Here is a 23304-nt window from a genome sequence, read left to right as displayed (position 1 = left end):
TAATAACAGTTTTAGACAAATAACAGCTCTAGCTTCATCTTTTCAGAGAGAAAAAAACTTGTGATAAGAGATTATTTAATATGAAAAAATAGTTGGAATAAAAGTTCTGGTTCCTGGCCCCATTCAAAGCTACAGTTTTCTGAAATTTGAAAACAAATGCAACTCTGTGTCACATCTGGTTTTGGTTTAGGATGAGCAGTAATATCAAGCTGTTTTCAAGTGGCATTTTTAGTAACAATTCTTTTTGCTGAAGCCAATTTTTCTATGCCATTTTAAGACAATTATTACATTTAATTATTAGTATTACTTTACACTGCTTAAAAGAATAAGCTTTGCCTTTCACCTATGCAACACAAATGGCTCTATGTTACAGCTCTGTAATTTTTATAAAAAGAAACTAAGCTATAGAAAATGATTGGTATAAATCCAAGAATTGACTTAAGGCATTGTGATCATGATTGCTATGCTGATTATATGTCAAGCATTGAAAAGATTTCTTAATTGTGAGAACAGGTTGCTGGAGGAATGTTTCTAACTTATTATTTCCACTTCTGAAAGATATTATGGGTTGTTGCCCAGAATTATTATCAGAATGTCACACAAACCTTCATTTGGTTTCCTGAATTTATTTTGCTATTATTTTCTCTAAGAAAATGTTCTCATAAATTATTACCAGTTCTGTTACTATTTTTTGTATTTATTATTACCCAACATTGCAGGAACATTGCTGTTTTAGATAAGTAGAAAAGAACTAAAATTACTCTTACTTTTTAGAATTATAACATAACTCTGAAAGCTGTGAACATTCAATAGAGAAGCAAATTTGATGGAGTAAAAATAATGCAGCTGGAAGCTTAACTATTGAACAATGCATGGTAACAAACAGATGAGTTTCTGGCAAGGCAGGAAGGCTTCAACACTTGTGTCCAGAGTTTATGAAATAAAAATGCATTTTTTCCATTTTTTATGTATTCACTCATGGAAGAAATTTGGATAGCAGTATGCGGCAGGTAAATTTCTAAGCAGCAGAAAGAAAATAAAAGGTGGATTTAAAAAAAAATTCTATTGCATTTTGTTACCAATTTTTCACTAATAAAAAACATAGTTGGTAATGCATTCTTGCAGTTAAATCTTTTAACTCCAGTTCCAATTATGCTTCACTTTTAGTGCAGACACTATAAGATGCTATAACACGGTTTCCTAATGTAACAGAGTCAGTCAGATAGAGCTGGCTAAAATGAACATGCCAATCACGGTGTAAATGTAGGCAATCTTTTGATAAGTCTGAGTAGAAGACTGTCCTTTCAGTGTGCTCAGAAAATCATGGGGACAAATTCAGAATTTTGCAGAATATTAAATTTTAACAAGAAATAAAATAGTAATTAAATAGATAACTGAGAAAGGCTTCCTAAAAGGCCAAGGGATGGAGTATGGGATGAGGGCCACAGCTTTGCAATATTGTTCTGAGCTTCTGAGAAATGGAAAGGGATAGATAATTTAATAATAAGATTCACAAAAGACAGGAGAAGAGGTTGAAAGTGAGAGAGGAGAGGGTATCAAGAACACTGAAAAATGGTTAGTGATTTAAGGTGTGTTATATGGACACCTGCCTTGAGCATCAAGCCTAGACCATATACAGGCTTGTCATTAATACTGATAAAATACATATTTGGAAGGTTAGTGGGGAGATTAGTTATAGACTGAAGACATTTTAGAAATTAGCTAAAGCACAAGCACACAGTCTCTTCCTTTAGTCCAGGGGTATCAAACTCACGTTGTCATGGCTGCATCACATGACATATCGGGACTTTTTTCCCCTTCGCTAAACCAGGCATGGGCATGACCAGTGCGTGACGCATCCAGCCCACGGGCCAGGAGTTTGACAGCCCTGCTTTAGTCATTTTAGAACTAACAGTAAAAAAAATGAAGATGTCTCTATATATCCAATAAACTTTTTGTAGCACATATAAATAGAAATCCTTTTCAGATTTTCCTAGCATGATTAAGCTAGCATGAGACTTGCATGCATGTTATGTACTTTTCTCATTTATGTCGTCACATAAATATTTGAAATCTGCCCATATATGGCTACAGAGTTCAACAAGTTATGGACATACAAACAGTGATATTGGAAATTTCATATATGATTTATTTTCATATATGAATAACAATAAATAAAGTATTACCCAAAGGAATAATAAGCTTTAGGTTAGATTTTAAAGGAGGTTTGGCTGTGCCGATTGCACATCAATCCCATCAACCCTGTGCTGCTTTGATTGGAATCAGAAATGGATTCACTCTCTAAATCTCAGGTGATCTGCATCGGTTCCCTTGTCCATATGAGTAGAGCAATCCATTACACACCAGCAGACACAAGGAAATTTACAACTGGCTCTTGCACTGCTTCTATTCTGATGACCTGTTGAATCAGCTGGAGTCAAGGAGCTTTGGAATACCAGAATGAAATAATGGTAGAAGATTGCTCTCTTATTGGTAATCCAAAATAGGATGGAAACAGATGCCAGCAGGTTTCCAATTTTCTCCTAAATACAGATTGAATCAATTCAAAACAGTACTACATTCAGTTCTTCTCTAAAGAGGAGGCTTCTATTATTGCCTCTCTAACGACTGCTTCCATCTTCACTATTTGTATGTGTTGTTTGCGTGTATACATGAATATATATGCATACATAGAAATTATTCCATGCACTTATATAAACATACTGTTCACAGTTGATTCAGTCTTGTAATTTCAGCACTGGCAAGACCTTTTTTCAAAACCCTGACAAATCTATGCAAGTTACCACAGATAAGACTAGAGTAGACAAACCATTAGTCTAACCATTAAATATAAGTCTGTTCATATTGTAATTATGAGCACTAATTCCTTTAAATAGAAACTTAACCTGGAAGGTTGCAATCTAGAATCCATTTTATGATACTACCATAAAATTGTCCTTTTATATCTTCTTCAAGAAACCAATTCTGGAGCCAAACGCTCAATATATGAAAATACATGTACAGCTACTGTTGTGCAATTAGCTAGACAGATGATAGCTAGTTAGCTGGACAGATAAACATCCAACATTTCATTCTAAAGCAGAAAGGAAAAATTGAATTAAAACTGGCAAGAATTCTATGCATATTTTAACAAGAAACAAATGAAGATATCCAGAATCTGTGCAGAATAATTAGTAAAACTTTTATAAAGCACGCTGAAGATTAAAAATGCCATGGGCTTTAATTGGAGAAATTAATTTGGCACTCTAAAGTGTTTTCATATTTTTTTCTTTTTGATAATTAGTGACAATTTATTAAAAGAAGATGTAAATATAGCCATGTCACAAATGCTTTTGTTCTTGCGATGAGATGAATGTATTTCACTGTTCTCTGTACAGTTTTTATATACAGTAATCATGGAACTATTTGGACAAAAGATTAAAACATAAACATGCTTTGTCTCTTTTAGACTTTCTCATTTTACATTGTATGAATATTAAGTACATCTTAAAATTAAAATGAGAGGGATGCAAATGAATAAAAGTAGTAGATTGCACAATTATTATATCATTGTAGCCTTTCTAGATTTCCACATGTGACACCAGTTATCCATGCCCTATTTACATCATGTTTATACCGCAGCTCCATGAAAGACTATCATGGAAGAACATCCAGAAATGTTATAGAGTATAAATTCAGGACTAGGTCTGCTAACTAATTTACTCAGTAAAAATGATATGAATACTGAAAAACTGGCACTAGTTACCATTTGTTTTCTGAGTTCATCTAAAGGCGAAATAAAGTTTAGGATTGAGTCTGATTAGGGTTTACCCTAAGAAAATGCTTGTCTTGTGAGCAAGTAAGTTTACTAAAAACTACAATAGAGGCCTTTTGAAGGGTCCCATTGATGAGAAAAGACCATTAATTGAACAGATGAAGAATGAAATCCTTCTAGAATGAAAATGGGCTCATTTTTTGCAGATTTTTAAAGAAAAAAACTGTCAAGTTACAGTTTTTTAATTTTATATCGTGTACAGTTTTATAATTTCAACAAACTTCATATAGGTAGATTGTCTGTTTTATTGCTTTGGGGTTTTTTCTAATTTTGATAGCCATTAGCAAAGAAGATAGCATAAAAATATTAATCATAGCTACATAAAGTAATTTAAAAATATCAAGAAGATAAGTGCAATTCATAGCTCTTTAAAACTTTGTTGACTGTAAGTCTTATGTCTATATTTCTGGCTATTCTAATCAGTCAAGACTATCTTCAGCTTCAGTAAATTCCCAGAAATATTACATCCAGTTTAAAGCTTTGAATGATTTATGACATAAGAGATATTCAGAAGTGCAAGATTGCAGAGTTGTATTTGATTTTCTTTTCTTTTGCTATGCAGAGGTTGTTTACAATGACCCCATTTAAGATTCATTACCTGGGTTATTGACTGAGGTATGCATTTCAATCATGTTTATGCTTGCAATCACTGAATGTAATGACTCTCAAGGTCCACATATACTATTGGGTACTCCATCCCTCAATTTCTTCCTCTTGGATCAGCCCCTCCTTCTTCTTTTCAATCTCTTCTTTCTCTCCCCTCCTTACTAAGCAATTACATTGGCCTCTCTCTTTAAATTAACTTTGAAAAAATATGGATAGACTACTTTATCTTTTAGACAGAATTTGGAGGGAAGGGTATGAGAGGAATAGAATTACTGAAGATTTAAAGACATTTGTTGTACTGAATTAGGAGTCTTCTGGCCTTTGGATCCTAAATTCACATATATTGGTCCAGCCCTAGCAGTGTATGTGTCTGAATATTGATCAATAAGGATAGTTCAACTATAGCCAGATAAATCTGCAGAAACATAGTCATAATTATTGCCATGGCCCCTGACATATTATCCCTAGCTGCAGAAAAAGTTTTATTACTATGTATGGGAACTATACTATTGAAAGTATATAGTTTTCTGTTTAATTGTGTTCTTAATGCTACTGGAAAGACATAATACTCTTCAAATGAATGTCAAGCTCTTGAATTTGTATCCTGTTATTAGACAAACCATGACTCATTGGGTGAAGATTTCATAGATATTTCTTTACCTAAACACAAAAACACAATAACCACAATAAGCAAAAAAACATTGGGAGCAAGAGATGATCACATGACAGCAGCTGACTATGGCAGCATGATAGCACTGAAGCAGCCACATATTGGCCAAATTTCAATCTCTGGGAGCAGTTTAGCTCCTTTGAAATATATTCAAAAATTGTTGCCCTATGATGCACATTTTCACCCAATTTAAAGTTAGAAAATAATCAAACAGAAATGGCATTTTAGTGGTATATTGATTTACCATATTTATAACATTCCTGCTAAGCAGAAGATTCTGAAAAATAACTTATAACTTATTCTAAGAGCATGTTGCAATGAAATAATTATTTTTAAAAAACAGAACAGGTAGTTAAAATGGCAGTTAAAGCTGTTCCCTAGCAGCAACTTTAAAAAGTTTGCAGAACTTTTTTTAAAAAGGGTAGTTGATCAACAAAAAGAGTAGTAGAAAGGATTTACAGTGCTGTTTCAGATACCAGCCAACCTACAGTATGAAGACAAAGCGATAGAGACAAATAATTAAATTTATTAGCATAAAGAAAGGGCAGGCTCCTGTAAAAAGAAATGCTTTTTTAGGTAATCTGAAGGCCTCCGAGATTTCAAGACTCAAGGGGCCATTATTCTAAGAAACTACCTCAGAAATGTATCATTATATAAATTTCTTATCTCTAATTCATTAAGTAGACAACTATGTAGGACAACCCCCCACCCAAACTATCTCAGACTAGTCAAACTAGGTTGCTTTTGAGAAAAATCTGGTTAGTATTAATAACATCACTCTCACAAATGAACAGATGTTAACATTATATACAGTGTAGCCTGACTAACATAGCAGATGCTGTGCTTCTCAGATCAAAAGAAGAGATACTGATAATTATCAGCTTCTTGTCCATTTTCAATTTGCATATAAAATTATCCAGAAGTTTGGAGTTCCAAAAGAATTTTACTTCATGAATGTGAACATGAATTTTGTTTATAAAAATATTGTATCTCTTATATTTCTAAATCTTCATCCTCATCTTCATCTTCATCCTCTAGAAATCTTCATCTTCATCCTCTAGATAATCTACATAGATAAGTCCCAAAAGGGAAATAAAAGCTATGACAAATTTCAACAATAGCTTAACCAGTTTGAATTTTGTTTTGTTTTGTTCCTAAATTTATTTCCTTTTCCACTAAACAATTACTATGTATTTAGACTTATTAAAAGAGTTTCAGGTGTTCGTCTTATTTTTGTCCATATTAGACAGAGAATATTAATATTGTAATTAAGATAATGTAAAGCATCAGACAGAAAAGCAGCAAGAGACTTGTACATGATCTTTTCTGACTTTCCTAGGGCCACTATAACTGAGCTGTAAAAATTTGTATGATTAGTAGATAATTTTCTATTATTATTATTATTATTATTATTATTATTATTATTATTATTATTATTATTATTATTATTATTATTATTATTATTATTATTATTATTTTATTTATTTATTTATTTATTTATTTATTTATTTATTTATTTATTTATTTATTGAATTTATATACCACCCTTCTCCCCGAAGGGACTCAGGGCAGTGAACAGCCGAAAATTAAAATAACATACAATATAAAAGTTAAGATAACTAAAAATAAATTAAATTAATCGGCCTCCCAATTTAAAACCCCAGCTATACAATTAAAAACTAACCCATAAAACCTATTCAGGCCAGGCCGGCTTGCTGAACTAAAAACGTCTTCAGGGCCTTACGGAAAGTGCGGAGATCCGGGATCAGCCGTATTCCGGGAGGTAGCTTGTTCCAGAGGGCGGGTGCTCCCACAGAGAAGGCTCTCCCCCTGGGGGCCGCCAGCCGATATTGCTTGACTGACAGCACCCTGAGGAGGCCCTCTCTGTGAGAGCGTATTGGCCGGTGGGAGGTTATCAGTAGCAGAAGGCTGTCTCGTAAATACCCTGGCCCTAAGCCATGGAGCGCTTTAAAGGTGAGAACCAACACCTTGAAGCACACCCGGAAGACCACCAGGAGCCAGTGCAGCTCGCGCAGGAGAGGTGTTATATGGGAGCGCCATGTCGCTCCCGTAATCACCCGCGTGGCTGCATTCTGGACCAGTTGGAGCCTCCGGGTGCTCCTCAAGGGGAGCCCCATGTAGAGAGCGTGCAGTAGTCCAGGCGAGAAGTGACGAGAGCATGAGTGATTGTGCATAAGGAATCCCGTCTCAGAAAGGGGCGCAACTGGCATATCAGGCGAACCTAATAAAAAGCCCCCCTGGCCACGGCCATCATGTGCTCTTCTAAAGACAGCTGTGTGCCCAGGAGGACGCCCAAGTTGCGAGCTCCCTCTGTGGGGGTCAATGACTCGCCCCCAATAGCCAGCGATGGCACCAGCTGGCTATATTGGGATGCCGGCATCCACAGCCACTCGGTCTTGGAAGGGTTGAGTCGAAGCCTGTTCCTCCCCATCCAGACCCGCAAGGCCTCCAGACACTGGGACATCACTTCAAGGGCATCGTTGGGGTGGTTTGGGGTGGAGATGTACAGCTGAGTGTCATCAGCGTACAGATGGCACCGCACCCCAAATCCATGGATGATCTCACCCAGCAGCTTCACATAAATGTTGAACAGGAGTGGCGAGAGGACCGACCATTGTGGCACCCCACAAACAAGGTGCCTCGAGGTCGACCTCTGCCCCCCTGCCAACACAGACTGCGACTGGTCGGAGAGATAGGAGGAGAACCACCGCAACATGGTGCCTCCCACCCCCAATCCCTCAAGCCGGTGCAGCATGATACCATGGTCGATGGTATCAAAAGCCGCTGAGAGATCTAATAGGACCAGAACAGAGGAGCAACCCCTGTCCCGAGCCCTCCAGAGATCATCAACCAATGCGACCAATGCCATTTCTGTGCTGTACCCAGGCCTGAAGCCGGACTGGCACGGGTCTAGATAGACGGTTTCATCCAAGTACTGCGGGAGCTGTTGCACAACCACACTCTCAACAACCTTCGCAATAAAGCGAAGGTTGGAGACAGGACGGTAGTTAGCCATAACAGCCGGGTCCAGAGAAGGCTTCTTAAGGAGGGGCCTCACTACCACCTCTTTCAAGGCAGGCGGCAGGAAACCCTCCCCCAGAGAGGGTTGGTCTTTTTTGGGTGGTCTTTTTTTTTTTTTTGCACCAGATTGAACTTTTGAAACTCAGATATAACCTTCATAAAACTTCAAAAGTGTTTTCAGATTTCTGCCTGAAGAAAAAGTGTTGTTACTCCTGAATCTATCTTATAGAAGCACCTCTACTAACACTGAAAAGTTTGCAATTTATCATCTTTCAATCTCCTTTTGCAGACTGATAACTTGGCTAAAAGAGCTGGTACTTTTTCAGCAATAACCATAATGTGACACCAGGGACTTAAATCAAACAATTTATCTCATTCATGTGGTGAAAAATACGTGCCAAGGAAACTAAGTCATAAATGAACTCCTTTTGTTATATAAGAATGGGGTTTCCTTTTCCCTCAAAAAAAGTGAACTTTCTCTTTTAAAAAGTGAAACTTCTACCCAAAATTTCAGTCAAGAACTTCAAGATTTGTCCTCTGGAAAGCCAATAACTCCCATATAGTAAGAAGAAGTTCATATACCATATATTGGGGAGAAACCTCTTGAAGAGACATTGATTAAGGGTAGGGGCTCTAATGAAGTTAATTACTTTTTTTTTTTATTGAAAAAGTTTTCAAATACAAGTTTTTCCCCCTTTCCCCCCCCTCCTCCTCCCTAACCCCCCCCCTCACCACCCATCCCTCCCTGTGACTTCTTCTTCACAACAATAACCTAATTCATAACTAATTACATAATATTTTACCATTCCCTTACTCCCTCCTCTAAATACTGACCCTTAGCATAATATTATTATAACTCCCATTTTAGCAATAATCTGCCCTTTTTCTCCTCCGCCAAACCTATATCTATATATTATTACAACAACATTTCCTACTTTAACATTTAATCTTTTATATATATTAATATAACATTTCAAAGCAGCCTTATCCCTACATCCAAATTTAACATTTATTCAATTCTATCCATTTCCTCCACTCCCCTAAATATATCACTTAAAAATCCCTTTGCTTAAACTAATCAGTCAATAAACTAACCTATTTCCACCCAGTTTCCTACAAAGTTACCATGCACTACAATTCTAAATATAATCCACTGCCCACTCTGCTAAAATATATATATATCTACGTATAAATTCCATTATATAAAAAGAAAAAAGACAATGACTTTAAATTTATAATCCATATAATATCTTCTGTAATGTCTTTCCACTGGATTGTAAAATCCATCGTCCATAATAGAGTAACATAGCATCCTGGTGCAACAGTTTGTTCAAAATCTTCAATCATCTTCTGCCCCCATCAGTAATGAATATCCTCATATATATATGAAAGTAAAAACAACCACCCGAGTGACATTATAATTATATTCCATATAGTTGTAATTGTGGCTTTCATCAGGATTATTAATTCCCATCATCCTAGTGGGTAACAACCAGATCTTCTGCATGCCCCAGCGTGACTCTCTTGCCTTGTAACTCGAAATAGTTATAATATTTTTATCGGTAAGAGAAATCCAAAGTAGATAATTCAAATCCAACAATGTAAGGCTCTTTTCACATCCCAAAATCACGGCATTGCAGAGGTCTGCCACTGTCCTCAAGATGATATTAAGCAATAGTTCGCCTCCACTATCTTTTCACATATTCATTCTTTTTTTTAAAGTCCCTGGCTTCACTGTTGCTTGATTTAGAAACTACTATTTCTATGAGATCTGTTTCTTTTTTTCTTTTTCTTTTGTGGGTTTAATTTCCATCCTGGTTTCCTTCCTACAAGTTGTGTATCAACTGTTCGATTTTCATTCTGTTTTATAAATTGGTCTTGTTGGTTTTGTTTTGATATCTCATATTTCTTTTCTATCACTTGTATATCAACTGGTTGGTTTACGTACTTGTCTGTAACTTGATGATTCATCACATTGGAGTCGGATGACACTGCTCTCATATTTATAGACAATCCAGCTGGGGTATCCAAGGAATCCAAAGACAATTTATCTACCACAGCCTCTGTAATTTGATATTTTCCCTTTGTTTCCAACTCCTTTTGCTTGTCCTGTATTATGCCTAAAGATGTTAAATTCATTTTCAAAATTTTTTGATAAAATTCTCCCGCTTTTTCAACAGTATTCAGTTGGTATCTTTCTCCTTGATATCGCAATATTAAACCGATTGGAGCATCCCACCTAAATAGGATATTTCTTTTTTTTAACTCAGTCACTAGAAAACCAAATTTCTTCCTCTCCGTTAACATCTTAGGCGGGAGCTCTTTAAAAATCCAAATCTTTCTTCCATAAAATTGCAAAGTAGAGTTAAAGGAATTCTGCACAATATTATTCCTAATTTCTTTATCCGTAAAATAAATCACCACATCTCTAGGCAATTGCCTTTGCTTTGCAAACCAGGAGTTTATTCTATAAATTCTGTCAATCCTGCAAAACACTTCATCAGGTAGAACCTTTAAAATCCCAGCCAGAATCTCAGAAGATATTTTCCTTAAATCATCTCTGTTATTTTCCTGCAGACCTCTCAGTCTAATTGCATATTCTGTAAAATTATGTTGGATCATTAAAACTTCTCTTTCAATCCTCTGTTGTACATTTTCTTCATTACCAGTCTTTTGATCAGCCTCCATTTTAGGTTTGTCTTCTAAACTATTATCCTGAATGTTTGTCAAATCCTTTTTAATTTTTTGGATCTTATCATCCAAATTATCCTCAGTTTCTTTCATTTTAGACTCTAATAATTTAGTATTTGCATCCAACTGGATCATAAAGTCTGCTAAACCGTTAGCCGTTTTTAAAATCTTTCGATCCAAAAAGTCAAACTTAGATTTCACCAATTCACCAATTTCTTTAATTTCCTGCTTAAATTTTTCAAGTTGCTGATTCACAATCTCATCCCTTCTTACAATCTCCTCTAGGAAAAATTCTATTATATTAAAATCAGGTTTCTGAGACTGGAGAGTTAGAACTTGTTCATGTAATTTGTTAATGGGGGAATCCCCCCCCCCACTGCCTGTTTGTCTAACTTTATAAGTCTCAGTGCCATTTTTCCACCCAGACAAGATTTACTGGAAAAGAGAAAAAAAAAACTTTTTTTTTCCCAACCAAGATCAATATCAGATCTCCAGGAGAAGAAGAAAAAAAACAAAAAAAAAAATGAGAGTGAGGTTTTGCCTTCAATTGCAGCCAGAAGTAGTTAATTACTTTCACAATAGACAAATGTTCTTAGAATCATAGGGCTGGAGGTTTTTTTTAGTCCCATCCCCCAAGATATCAAGGCAGGATACCTTGCACCATCTTGGTCTAATGGTTGTCCGGTCTATGTTTGAAAACCTCCAATGATGGAGCACCCACAACCACAGGAGGCAAGCTATTCTACTGATTAATTTCTCTTACTGTCAGAAAAATTATCCTTACTTCTAGGTTGAATCTTTTTTTTTTTTTTTGACAAGCTTCCACCCATCACTTCTTGTCCTACATTCTGGTGTCTGTTCTTTATGACAGCCTGTCAAGTACTGGGAAACCATTATCACATTCCTGTCAGGGTTCCAAGGAACACCGCCAACAAAATAAAGCTCTGAGGCCGGAGGTTCCTCAAAGTTCCAATTTATTAGAGATGTCATGTTGGCACATCTGAGAAAACCCGAATCTGAAAGTTTTCAGGTTTTCTCCACACAGATAACAGTTCACAGCCCTGCCCCCCACCCACAAATTCATCACATTGTCCAATCAACTCTTTATACTCAGCTGGATACAATCTTCCGACAGTCTCCATCAGACGCAGGCATTGACTTTTTCACAGCTGCCATACTGCTGGCTCATACTTAAGTCATGGTCCACTAGAACACCTACAGTTGATCCTGTCACAGTTACTACAGTTGATCTAGGTACCACCTACTCTATGCCTATGCATTTGGTAGGATCTTACTTTTTTCACCACTGAACTGCATCTTGTTCAATAGGGCACAAAGATCAAGTCTATTAAGATCCTTCTGGAACTTGACCCTATCTTCAAAGTATTAGCTATCCCCACCCCCACTCCCAGCATAGTGTTATCTGCAAATTTGATGAGTTCTTCTATCTCCTTATCTAAATCAGATGTCGAAGATGTCGAAATTACTGGACCCAAGATTGAACCTTTTGGTATTCTGCTGCATGCTTCCATCTATGTAGGTGTAGTTGCATTGTGGACTACTCCTGAGTGTGATTGGTCACCAATTGCAAATACATCTAGTGGTGGTACTTTCTATCCCATATTGTTCTATCTTACCAAGAGGTAGGCTGAGGTTTATTTTGTCAAATGCCTTAAGTCTAAGCATATTGTATCCACATTATATTGCTGGTCCAGTAATTTAGTTACTTTACATCTGCCAGCTCCTTCAGAATTCTGGGAAGTAAACCATCTGACCTATGGTAAAAAAGATTTTTGTTTGTTTTTTTTTACTAATTCCATGCCTATTTTGACTTGTATTCCTGTTCTATCTCAACCGGTGTTCCTTTGTTAGGTTGTGCTGTTTCTTCCTTTTGCATTAAAAACAAGTGTAAAGAAAAAAGCAATTCTTCTTTCTTCCTAATGCCTCTCATCTTCTTGCCATCTGTTCCCATCAGTGGGCCTATTGTTTTCTTAACTTTCTTCTTGTTCCTTAAATGTTGAACAAATTGTTTTATTATTGAAAGAAACTTGCAGGATTGTTTACAGACTGTTTGAAGCTAATACATGCAATACAATCAGTTGAATTTCTAACCTTCACTAAGTTTCCAAATGTTTCTTCTAATAAAATGTTTGCTTGACAAAGAAACTTATCACCATTTCAATGACTGGTAACAGATTTTAATTTCCATAAAAGGCTTCACAAAATAGGGATGTTTTGATGGCATCAACATACACATAATGCCAGGAATGTGACTACTGATATTCTTTCATTATGCTGCGTATTTTATTCAGAAGTATTACATCTGTAATTCTTGAATTTCTTTTGAGATTTCTTTTGAGGGTTTCCTGCCCAGGCAGGGGGTTGGACTAGAAGACCTCCAAGATCCCTTCCTACTCTGTTATTCTAATATCCAAACAGATTGCCAGAATAGATCATTCCTACGTAAGAAGTGAAGCATGGGAGTTAATGTATGCAACTTCTTACTACCTGCATAAGGAAAATCACCTTGCTTCAAATTCATTTACCATAGTGACTAATTATGTTGCTATGCCACTGATCACTGTACAAGTCACTAAATATCTTACCCCAAGATAAGAAAAAAGTAACTCTGCAAAGGTAGATGCCATATTAATTAACAGACCTAAATAATAAATAACACCAAAGATGAGACAAGTCTAGTAATTGTCAGCTTGTGCACAGTTACCTTCTAATATTTTTCTTTTCCCAGGATTTCATGAACCTTCAGATAAGTTTATCACCCAGCAGCAATTATATGAATTATACATCTCCTTCATTCAAGCAGAGTTATTCAGTGAATGTTCCTGAGTAAGATCTATAGTTAAGCTTTTAACCAGAGGAAGAGCTAATTGAAAATTCTTTTGGAAAAATAATGACTCTGTTCTGAACATTTATGCTTGTATTATTGCCTGGCTCAAAGCTACTTTGAAAGACTCTGCCAGAAGAGTGACAGTTATTCTCCAGAACAACTTCCGGTGATAAACTTTAATAGTGGGTTTTTTTTAGTTGCCTATTTTATTTTGGCTACCATATTTCCTTTGAGGGAATCCAGATACATCCTACTAAAATGGACTCTAACTTCTCTTGGTACCCTATGAGAAGTACCAAGGAGGTCCAGTTTTGATGGAGGAAGGGATGTCATTTTTATCAACATTGCATACCTGAGTTTTCAACTCACACAAGAAATTTAAGTCAATTCTTCCAATGCACAGCAGGCATTTTAACACTAAAACAAGACTTTGCCTTCCAGCCCTCTTCCACCATCTACTGTATTTTCCGGCGTATAAGACGATTGGGCGTATAAGACGACCCCTGAATTTTCCTGTTAAAATATAGGGTTTGGGCTATACTCGCCGTATAAGACTACCCCTCTTCCAACGCACACCAAATAAAAATTAAAAAACATCAACTGGCTCACCCACAATGTAAAAGCAGCTGTGCTAGACCCAAAATGGCCCCTGCAACAAGCAGGAACCTCACACAGCCACAAAAAGCCCCCCCCCAAAAAAACAACTTTCACACTTTACACACACACAACACAACACAACTGGCTCATCCACAATGTAAAAGCAGCTGTGCTAGACCCAAAATGGCCCCTGCAACAAGCAGAAACCTCACACAGCCACAAAAAGCCCAAAAACCCAACTTTCACACTTTACACACACAAAATTCCACATACAGCTTTGTGAGATTTTGTGTGTTTGTGTAGTTAGAGTGAAACACTACAAAAACACACTAAATCTCAGAAAGCTGCACAAATATTTTATTTTACTTTATTTTTATTTTTATATGAAAGCTAAATTTAAAACTTCCTAAACTTTAAATGGCTAGGTCTAAAAAAGAACAACTAAAAAAATCCCCAATTAACTATTTTTTTTAAAGATCCCAAAGGGGAAAAAACTTACCCAATAGAACAAGGGTCTCCAACCTTGGCAACTTTAAGACTTGTAGACTTCAACTCCCAGAATTCCTCAGCCAGCTTTGTTTTGCTGGCTGAGGAATTCTGGGAGTTGAAGTCCACAACTCCCTGCCTGCTTGATTGCAGGCAGGGAGTTGCTTGCTGATGGAATGGATTCAGGCAAGCAAAGCAAGGCAAACGTTGGGACTAGCAGCTAATGTAAGCAAGCTGGAGGGGGAAAACTTTTTTCCTTCTCCATGGCTCTGGCGATCCCAGCTGAGTTGCCTGATTAGCAGATTGTCAGAGCTTGGATCGCCAGAGCCATGTGAAAGGAAAAAAGTTTTTTTCCTTCTACATGGCTCTGGCGATCCCAGCTGAGTTGCCTGATTAGCAGATCGTCAGAGCTTGGATCGCCAGAGCCATGTGAAAGGAAAAAAGTTTTTCCTTCTACATGGCTCTGGCGATCCCAGCTGAGTTGCCTGATTAGCAGATCGTCAGAGCTTGGATCACCAGAGCCATGTGAAAGGAAAAAAGTTTTTTCCTTTTACATGGCGCTGGCGATCCCAGCTGAGTTGCCTGATTAGCAGATCATCAGAGCTTGGATCACTAGAGCCATTTAAGACTCGTCAGAGCCTTTCGGGCTGGTCTACCTGGTTACAGGAGAACGACACCCAGCGTATAAGACGACCACTGACTTTTGAGAAGATTTTCATGTGTTAAAAAGTCGTCTTATACGCCGGAAAATACGGTATATTGTATTTATCCCTTTGTTGTTCAAACAGAATCTTTCAATTTTGCTTTGGGGTGATACTTTTTCAAGGAGGTATCCATCCCCGCCTAAATGACAAGACCAGGAAAACTATTCAGGAAGATTTCATTAATACTATTCTGGGAAATCTTAGAAACAAGAATAACATTGCTTTGTTCTTCTTCTGGATGAAAATTTATGTATTTAACTGAAAAGTGTGCAATCTTCTGGTGATGAAGGGATGAATTTTATTTTAGGTTGAAGCAGGTTGGTGGAGTAGTGATAAACAGGGCTGTGTCATACTCACAGGTAGCACTTACAATTTTCTTTTTCTTTTAGTGATGCTACTTCTATTTTTAAATCAATTCTGGAATGTCTTTTGTATCAACAAAAATTAAATAGGATGGTGAGGGAGGGAGAGAGATATGAATGTAATGTACTAGATTATTTAATGCTGGACTAATTAATGTAAGATGCTGGACTAAGAGCAGGGAAATCCGGGTCCAAGTCCTGGAAGTCAGCGAGGTGTTTTAGGACCCATCACTCTCCTTGGCTTAAACTGGGATATTGAAAAAACATCCACCAACCTCACACTGGATCAACATTTAGATTACAGCCCATTAATTATTGGTTTAGGTTGATAGCAGCAACAACATTAATAACAATAATAGAAAGGGCTTGGGGGCTCCAAAAAGAAGCTCCTAATCTACAGATTGCAAATCCTGAACTACAAAAAATATTGTTGTCTCACTTAAAAAGCACCTTATAGCAGTTTGTATCAGTATTTAGATTTTGACAGCTAGCTGGATTTGGATTCAAATCTTATTCTTTGATAAATACATTAATATTTAAGATAACAAAAATGCTATTTTTATTACTGTTAAACAAAATAATTAATATAATGTACCATTGGAGATTTTACAACAAATTACATGAAAACTAATGTATTACATTGTGTTAATAACATTTGCAATCTTTGTTTAGCAAACATGATTTATAAGCAGAAATGGTTTAGATTTGAATTTAACCAATGTGCATATTTTAGAACAATATTTGCAAAAGTAGAAGACATGTTATGAAAATAATAACTACAAAGTACAGATGAGCCACAATACATTTTAGATAAATATATAGTACTAGCTGAATACCCATGCTCCGCTGCGAAACTATGTGATTGGCTTGATAAATCGACAGAGTTTGAAAATTAATGAGTAGTTACGATCAACCTCTCCCCTTCTCTCCCTTAGGCTTGGCCCCATAGATCCTCTCCTATCCCCTTCTCTCCCTCAGGCTTGCCCCATAGAAGCCTCTCCCCTCTCTCCCTCAGGCTGGCCCCGCAGAAGCCTTTCCTCTCCCCTTCTCTCCCTCAGCCTTGCCCCACGGAAACGTCTCCTATCCTATCCCCTTCTCTTCCTCAGGCTTTCTAGCCCCTTCTCTCCATGAGGCTTGCCCCACAGAAGCCTATCCTATGCTATCCCATTTTCTCCAGAGTTATTTTCAAGTTGGGAGGGGGAATAGAACATCTAAATAATTAGCATCAGAATGTGTTATAATAATATAGGGAATACTAATGCTCTGATGGCCATTTCGAAAAATCCTTTCTTATTGAGCACCTAGAAATCTGGAGATTTCGTGATTAATGCATGAATGGTTTTCGTTTTTATATATATAGATTTGAGAACAAACTTTATTTCAGAAGGATATTCTGCATCATACTTTGAATATAAACTTTCAAAGAAAACAGTAATGACAGCACTTTAACCCTAACCCTAACCCTAACTTGCGCACCTTCCGCCGGGCCCTTAAGATGCTCTTATTTCAACAAGCCGGGCTGGCCTAATCTTTAAATTTTATTCTTCCTAAATTATTTAAATTGGGTTGTTTATTTTAATTATGGGCCAAACTATTTAATATTTTTAGACTGTTTTTTAAATTTTATATTTGTGGGTTTTATGCTGGCTGTAAACTGCCCTGAGTCCCTTTGGGAGAAGGGCGGTATATAAATTAAATTAATAAAATAATAAATAAATAAATTTAATTCATGATCAAAGTGAAGACAATCATTTGCCATCTACTCAGCCTGAATATGGTTAACAATATTAAATGCCTTAAAGAACTAAAATTTAGTTTTCAATTATGATACACTATTATATAAGGAATATTATGTTAATACATGAATTACTGTATAAGAATATTTCTGACATCAATTATGAATTTCATTTATTTTAATATGTTTGTAGGATTATTCAGTGAGGAGTATTTTTCATTAGTTTTAAATACTGAGAATTTTTCAATATATATTTTCAGGGTGGAAAAATACCAATAAGATGGACAGCTCCTGAAGCTATAGCCTACAGGAAATTTTCTTCTGCAAGCGATGCATGGAGTTATGGCATTGTTATGTGGGAAGTAATGTCATATGGAGAAAGACCGTATTGGGAGATGTCTAATCAGGATGTAAGTTTTAACTGGTTATTACAGATTATTGTTTTCAGGATGCATTTATTCCATTGCTTATTGAAAAGAAAACAAAAAAAACTACAATCATCAGGAGCACACCTAGTAATAAGTCCTACTGAATAAGACTTGATGTTATGATCCAGGTGGGCAAGACTAGGCAGGCCTCCCGAGAGTCTTTTATTTCTCCTGGAAAGGGTTAAACAATTGACCCTCCACTGACCGGTCAGGCTCCACCCTCAGTCCCCCAAATAACAGCCCATAAATTACCTGACCAGTCCACAAAGCAAAAGTCTGACAGAAAGCAAGGGCAGGGCTCAGAGCAAGCAAAGGTCCAAGACAAGGAACAGTTTTCCAAAGGGGCACAGTGAAACAACAGACAAACACAGTTCACAAACAAGGGCACAGTTCAAACCAAAAGGCCAAGAGCACTTCTTGAAATAAGACGAGGTCCAAGGCAAGGCAGGTCTGAACGGAGAATCTTCAGGGCTAGGGCAAGCCAAGAACAGTCCTCAAAATAAAGCAAAAACAATCTTTGAAACAAAGCAGTCTGAGTCACAGCTGAGGAAGTCCAATCCGAAAACAAACACTTGTTCCTGGCAAAAGCCTCTCCTCCTGAGTAGTTGGGTCACCCTTCGCTGACTCTGCCGTCTCTCCATTCTTCGCACTTATGGATCAGGCAGGAGAGGTATTTGCTCATCTCCAGAGCTCCGCCACTCCTCTGCTCCACTGCCTGCCCTTTCTGTCTCCTCCCCCTTCCTTGATCAGCCTGAGCCCTCTCTTCCTCTCTGCCTACTCTTCTGAGGCCCGATGGACCTGGGAGTGCCTCATCCTCAGTCTCAGGTCATTCCTCCTGAGCCATAGGGACTGCACCATTCCTCTGTGCTGGCTCCAGCTCATCTCCTCCCCCTCCTTCTCAGACTCGAGCTCCAACGGGACCATGACACTTGGCTTCAGACTAAACATGCATAGGAATCATTGTTATTACAACATACTGCTAGAAAGTGGAAAATAAAAATTGATTCCCCACTTATCACTATTAACTGCAACTAATTTGATTAAAATTGCCATGGAATAAGTACCATTGAAATTCTATTTCTATAGGCAAATTATTTAGTATTCTTAGCATTGACATCAAAGATTAATACCTGGGAAGAAACATAATTGAAGCCAAGCAAAAGTTTCATGATAGAAGTGAAACACTTGTTCATTGTCCATTTTTACTGCAATCTCTTTTAGCATGATTATTTAGCATGTGGGGATTGTAAAACACAATACCATGAGACTGCATTGCTTAACAACTGCAGTTCCAGCACTTCCACTTGCCACTGATAGGCAAGAACCACGTGCAACTAAAACTTTCAATTTCCTATTGGCTTCCCAATTGAATTTGCTTATAATTGAAAATCATTACTTGACTATGGGGATGCTATGTTCACCAGAACTATAAGGACCTGTCATAAGTACCAGTAGTTCAGCACCGTTGCAACTTTAAAAGTGACTGAATGAATGGTCCTAACCCAAGAACTACCCATAGCATATAATATACATCAGCAGTTTCCTTTTTGTGCCTAGCCATAAGCAAATGGTTCTCAAACATTGTGCTACCCCTAAATGATAAATGAATTTGTTTGATTCTCATACACCATAAATAAAATTGAGGGCAAGAAAGAAATATACCACTTATTTTTAATAATTAAATTTTAATCTATACTTCACAGCGTTTCTCCAATATTCTGGCATGACAATTATCAACTGCAAATGAGGAGCAAATCTCAGAATTTTAACAGCACTCTCACTTTGTCCGAGCAAGCTTGATCAAGTTTAAAAATATTATTAAGCCATAGGTGACCTAAAGTTTGAGAACCCTTGCCAAAAACTCTGGTGTAGTTTGTTTTGGTTTAACAAATGTAAGGCAGGAAAGCTAGCTGAATGACTTTATACGGTTACAGTTAAGGGGAAATTCGGAGTAGGACCATGATATATGCCTTGTTCCCCAAAGTCAGATCTACTCCCACCGCACCTGCTTTTGAAAGGCCTTGAAGATACAGTTGTGTTAACTCAGGGGTGTCAAACTCAAATCCAACCCACAGGGTGCTTATATCTGGCCGGTGGGGCCACCCTAGAAACAGTGAAGGACTGGCCTGTGGTACCTCTGCCAGCGAAAATGGAGGTTGGGGGCTGCGTGCGCCCCCCCAGGCCCATTTTCGGCCTGGATGGCCTCCTGCAGCCCTCTGTCAGTGAAAACGGAGCCTGCATGGCCATCCCGGGCTCTGTTTTTGCTGGCAGAGGGTTGCAGGCCATCCAGGCCAAAAATGGGGCTGGGGGGCATGCGCAGCCCCACCAACCTCCATTTTTGCTGGCAGAGGGTTAGCAAAACAAACTAAAAACAAAACAAAACAAAAGGAGAAATGTTTCCCCTTTTGCATTTGAGCATCCAAGAAGGGACAGGAAAGGAGAAAGGGAAAGAAGAAAGAAAAAGAAGGAAAGTTGGGAAGAGACCGAGGAAGGAAAAAGAAGGAAAAAGGGAAAGGAAGAAGAAAGGAGAATGAAGAGGGAAGGAAAAAGAAGAAAAGGAAGGAAGGAAGGAAGGAAGGAAGGAAGGAAGGAAGGAAGGAAGGAAGGAAGGAAGGAAGGAAGGAAGGAAGGAAGGAAGGAAGGTCCTGCCTTAGCACTTGGCCACCAGCAGTCCTGCTGCCCTTTTGCCATCCCCTTGTCCCCTCCTCCTGATCTCTCCTGGTGGTCTCCCATCCTATTGCTGAGGATGCTTTGGTTACAATGCTTGGTTTCCATGCATGGAGAGGGAGTGGGCCTCCCTCTGACTCACACACTTTGCCCTCCTGCACACACCATGAGCAACCTGGCCAAGGAGAGTAAGCACAGTAGCAGCAGCCATGAGGAGGAGGTAAGCACAGCCGGGCACCTCCTCTAGGAAGCAGGGCTACGCTGGGCTGTGGGGTCTCAGTGCCATGGAGCTCAAGAGCCGGAATGAGTGCTTGTCTTCCGCAGCCTAGGGCTCAGGACAGTCTGCGCCACCGTCCAGGGGTCCTCTGTGTGGCCTGAGAGGGACGGCAAGGCTCCTCTGGAGGACAAGGCTTTGGCACTCTCCCTGGTCTCACCTTCACTGGAGACAATGGATCCTCCCAGCACGAGTGATGTTGAGCTGACCACACCCACCCAGCCCCCAGGTCAAACATAATCCTGATGTGGCCCTCAATGAAATTGAGTTTGACATCCATGTGCTAACTAGTCTGGGGTCCCAATGGGGGTGTGGCACTTTGGAAGTGAATAATGGGGTAGAAAATACCCCACTTCCTCCCTGGCTGCATTTTGCTCCCTCCCTCTCTATCCTGCTTGGTTTTATTTTAACTGAATTTTAAATTTAAGATCCTTATTTATTGTTTTAATGTTTTACAGTGCATTTCATTCAATGTCCCTATGCTTTGGCGAGATGGGCAGGATACAAATAATTAAATAAATAAATCTTCTCTCCCACTTTCTACATAGGTCATTCTGTCCATTGAAGAAGGATATAGGCTTCCAGCTCCCATGGGCTGCCCGGCTGCCCTCCATCAACTAATGCTTCATTGTTGGCAAAAGGAAAGAAGCCATCGGCCAAAGTTCACAGACATTGTCAGCTTCTTAGATAAATTGATACGAAACCCCAGCTCTCTTCATACTTTAGTGGAGGATGTACTAATGTAAGAACTATTTCACTATGCTTTTTGTATGTGCATACATGACTGTCACCCTTCAAATTGTCATGTTAATTACATAATATATAATGATTTTGTTTCTGCATTAAAGTAGAGATTTTATTTCATCATCATTCCTTTTTGTTTCCTTTATGGCAGATATATTTGACTCTATCATATCTCTAGCGGTCTGTAGTTCCTGTAAGTTCTCACATTCATTCAAAGTCTATGGAAAACTGCATAAGGAAATTCCTTATACTGGGTTTGTGTGTGTGTAAATTAATAAAGTCACAAAAGCTTTAATGCACATTTATATATACCCCAATATTGGTTCAAAGGTCCCTTATTACCCTGTTTCCCCCAAAATAAGACATCCTCTGATAATAAAGCTTTTGAGTACATGGCAATAAGGCCAAACACTTATTTCAAGGTTCAAAAAAATATAAGACAGGGTCTTATTTTCAGGAAAACACAGGTAACTATCCTATAGGATTATATCTGCATGATATAATCCTCCACTATCTTCAGCCGGGAGCCAAGGCCAAACATGTAGCAGCCAAATGTTGAAGTCTTATCTTCTTCAGCTTCAGGAAGAACTTCTTTCAACCCCAGGATAATGTGCAACCGTCAACACTCTTAACTGGGCACCTACTCCAAAATCCCCTTAGCCAAATAGGTTGGTTCTTGTGATTCAGAGAAGACTGAAACTATTCTCCTTAGTTTCCCTTATTCCTATGCTGCGCTATAATTTCTATACAGACATGTGGAATTGTCTTATTTTGTTGCTCTATGACAGAATTGAATATCAGACCTTTATTAGACAAGTTTCTATTGTACTTTCTGATTCTGCTTGCCCTCCCAGCACTTTGACTAACTTCGTTGTTGCTGTGATTAAAACACATCATCACATACTATACTTCTGAGTATTATCTTTTTATATGTTTTATATTCTTTTATTTGGATAATTGATAATGACAACAATAATAATAATAATACTAGCTAATGTCAGATTTATATGTACTGATATGGAAGGAATGTTTTCCATCTGATCCTAGATTTAGCCTTTTTATTTTCAAGTGTGGTACATTGGTAGTGCCCATAGCAATGTCATTGCTAGGGGATAGGATCTGCCCACTTCATGTAGAACCTTTTCTCAAAAACAAGAAAACAGTGTATATGGAAAGTGCACCTTTCCAATCAGTACTTTGTAACACCTTTTGGACAGAAATAACAGCTTCCAAAGAATCATTATAGCCTGCTATCTTCCTGCTAAACTCTTCCCCTGGCAGAATTCTTAAAATATATTTTATTAATAATTTTAATTACAGTAGTAAAAAAAAAAATACAAACTAAATTTAGAGCAAGGGAAAACAATAATAAAGAAGAAAACATGCAGAAAAAAAAAGAAAAAGAATGTAATAAAGAAAAAGAAGAGAAATATTATAAAGAAGTTATTTCCAGACTTCATCACCAGTATAAACAAATGTAATAATTATTTACTCCCTATAAGATATCTGTATATAACAGTATATAACTGTTATATCCCTATAACAGGTATCTCTTTACCCCATATCCTATCCGCTATCTATAAGCAAATCCATAAAACATCAATTTGAAATAAAA

General features: G+C 37.7%; 1 protein-coding gene across 2 annotated transcripts in view; it reads left to right on the top strand.

Moving 5' to 3' along the window:
* EPHA6 (EPH receptor A6) overlaps positions 1 to 23304 on the top strand; it is a 443720-nt gene that overhangs the window by 417652 nt on the left and 2764 nt on the right. For both annotated transcript variants that reach the window (XM_070943735.1, XM_070943736.1), the window contains 2 exons: positions 17837 to 17986; positions 21494 to 21687. In XM_070943735.1, the coding sequence (XP_070799836.1) occupies positions 17837 to 17986; positions 21494 to 21687 (344 nt within the window). The remainder of the gene's footprint in view (positions 1 to 17836; positions 17987 to 21493; positions 21688 to 23304) is intronic.

The sequence above is a fragment of the Pituophis catenifer genome, unplaced genomic scaffold, assembly GCF_029215685.1.
Source record: "Pituophis catenifer annectens isolate HBS135680 unplaced genomic scaffold, rPitCat1.0.hap2 SCAF_4, whole genome shotgun sequence".
Taxonomy (NCBI): domain Eukaryota; kingdom Metazoa; phylum Chordata; class Lepidosauria; order Squamata; family Colubridae; genus Pituophis; species Pituophis catenifer.
Note: the sequence above shows the minus strand (reverse complement) of the source record. Positions and strands in the feature narration are given on the sequence as shown.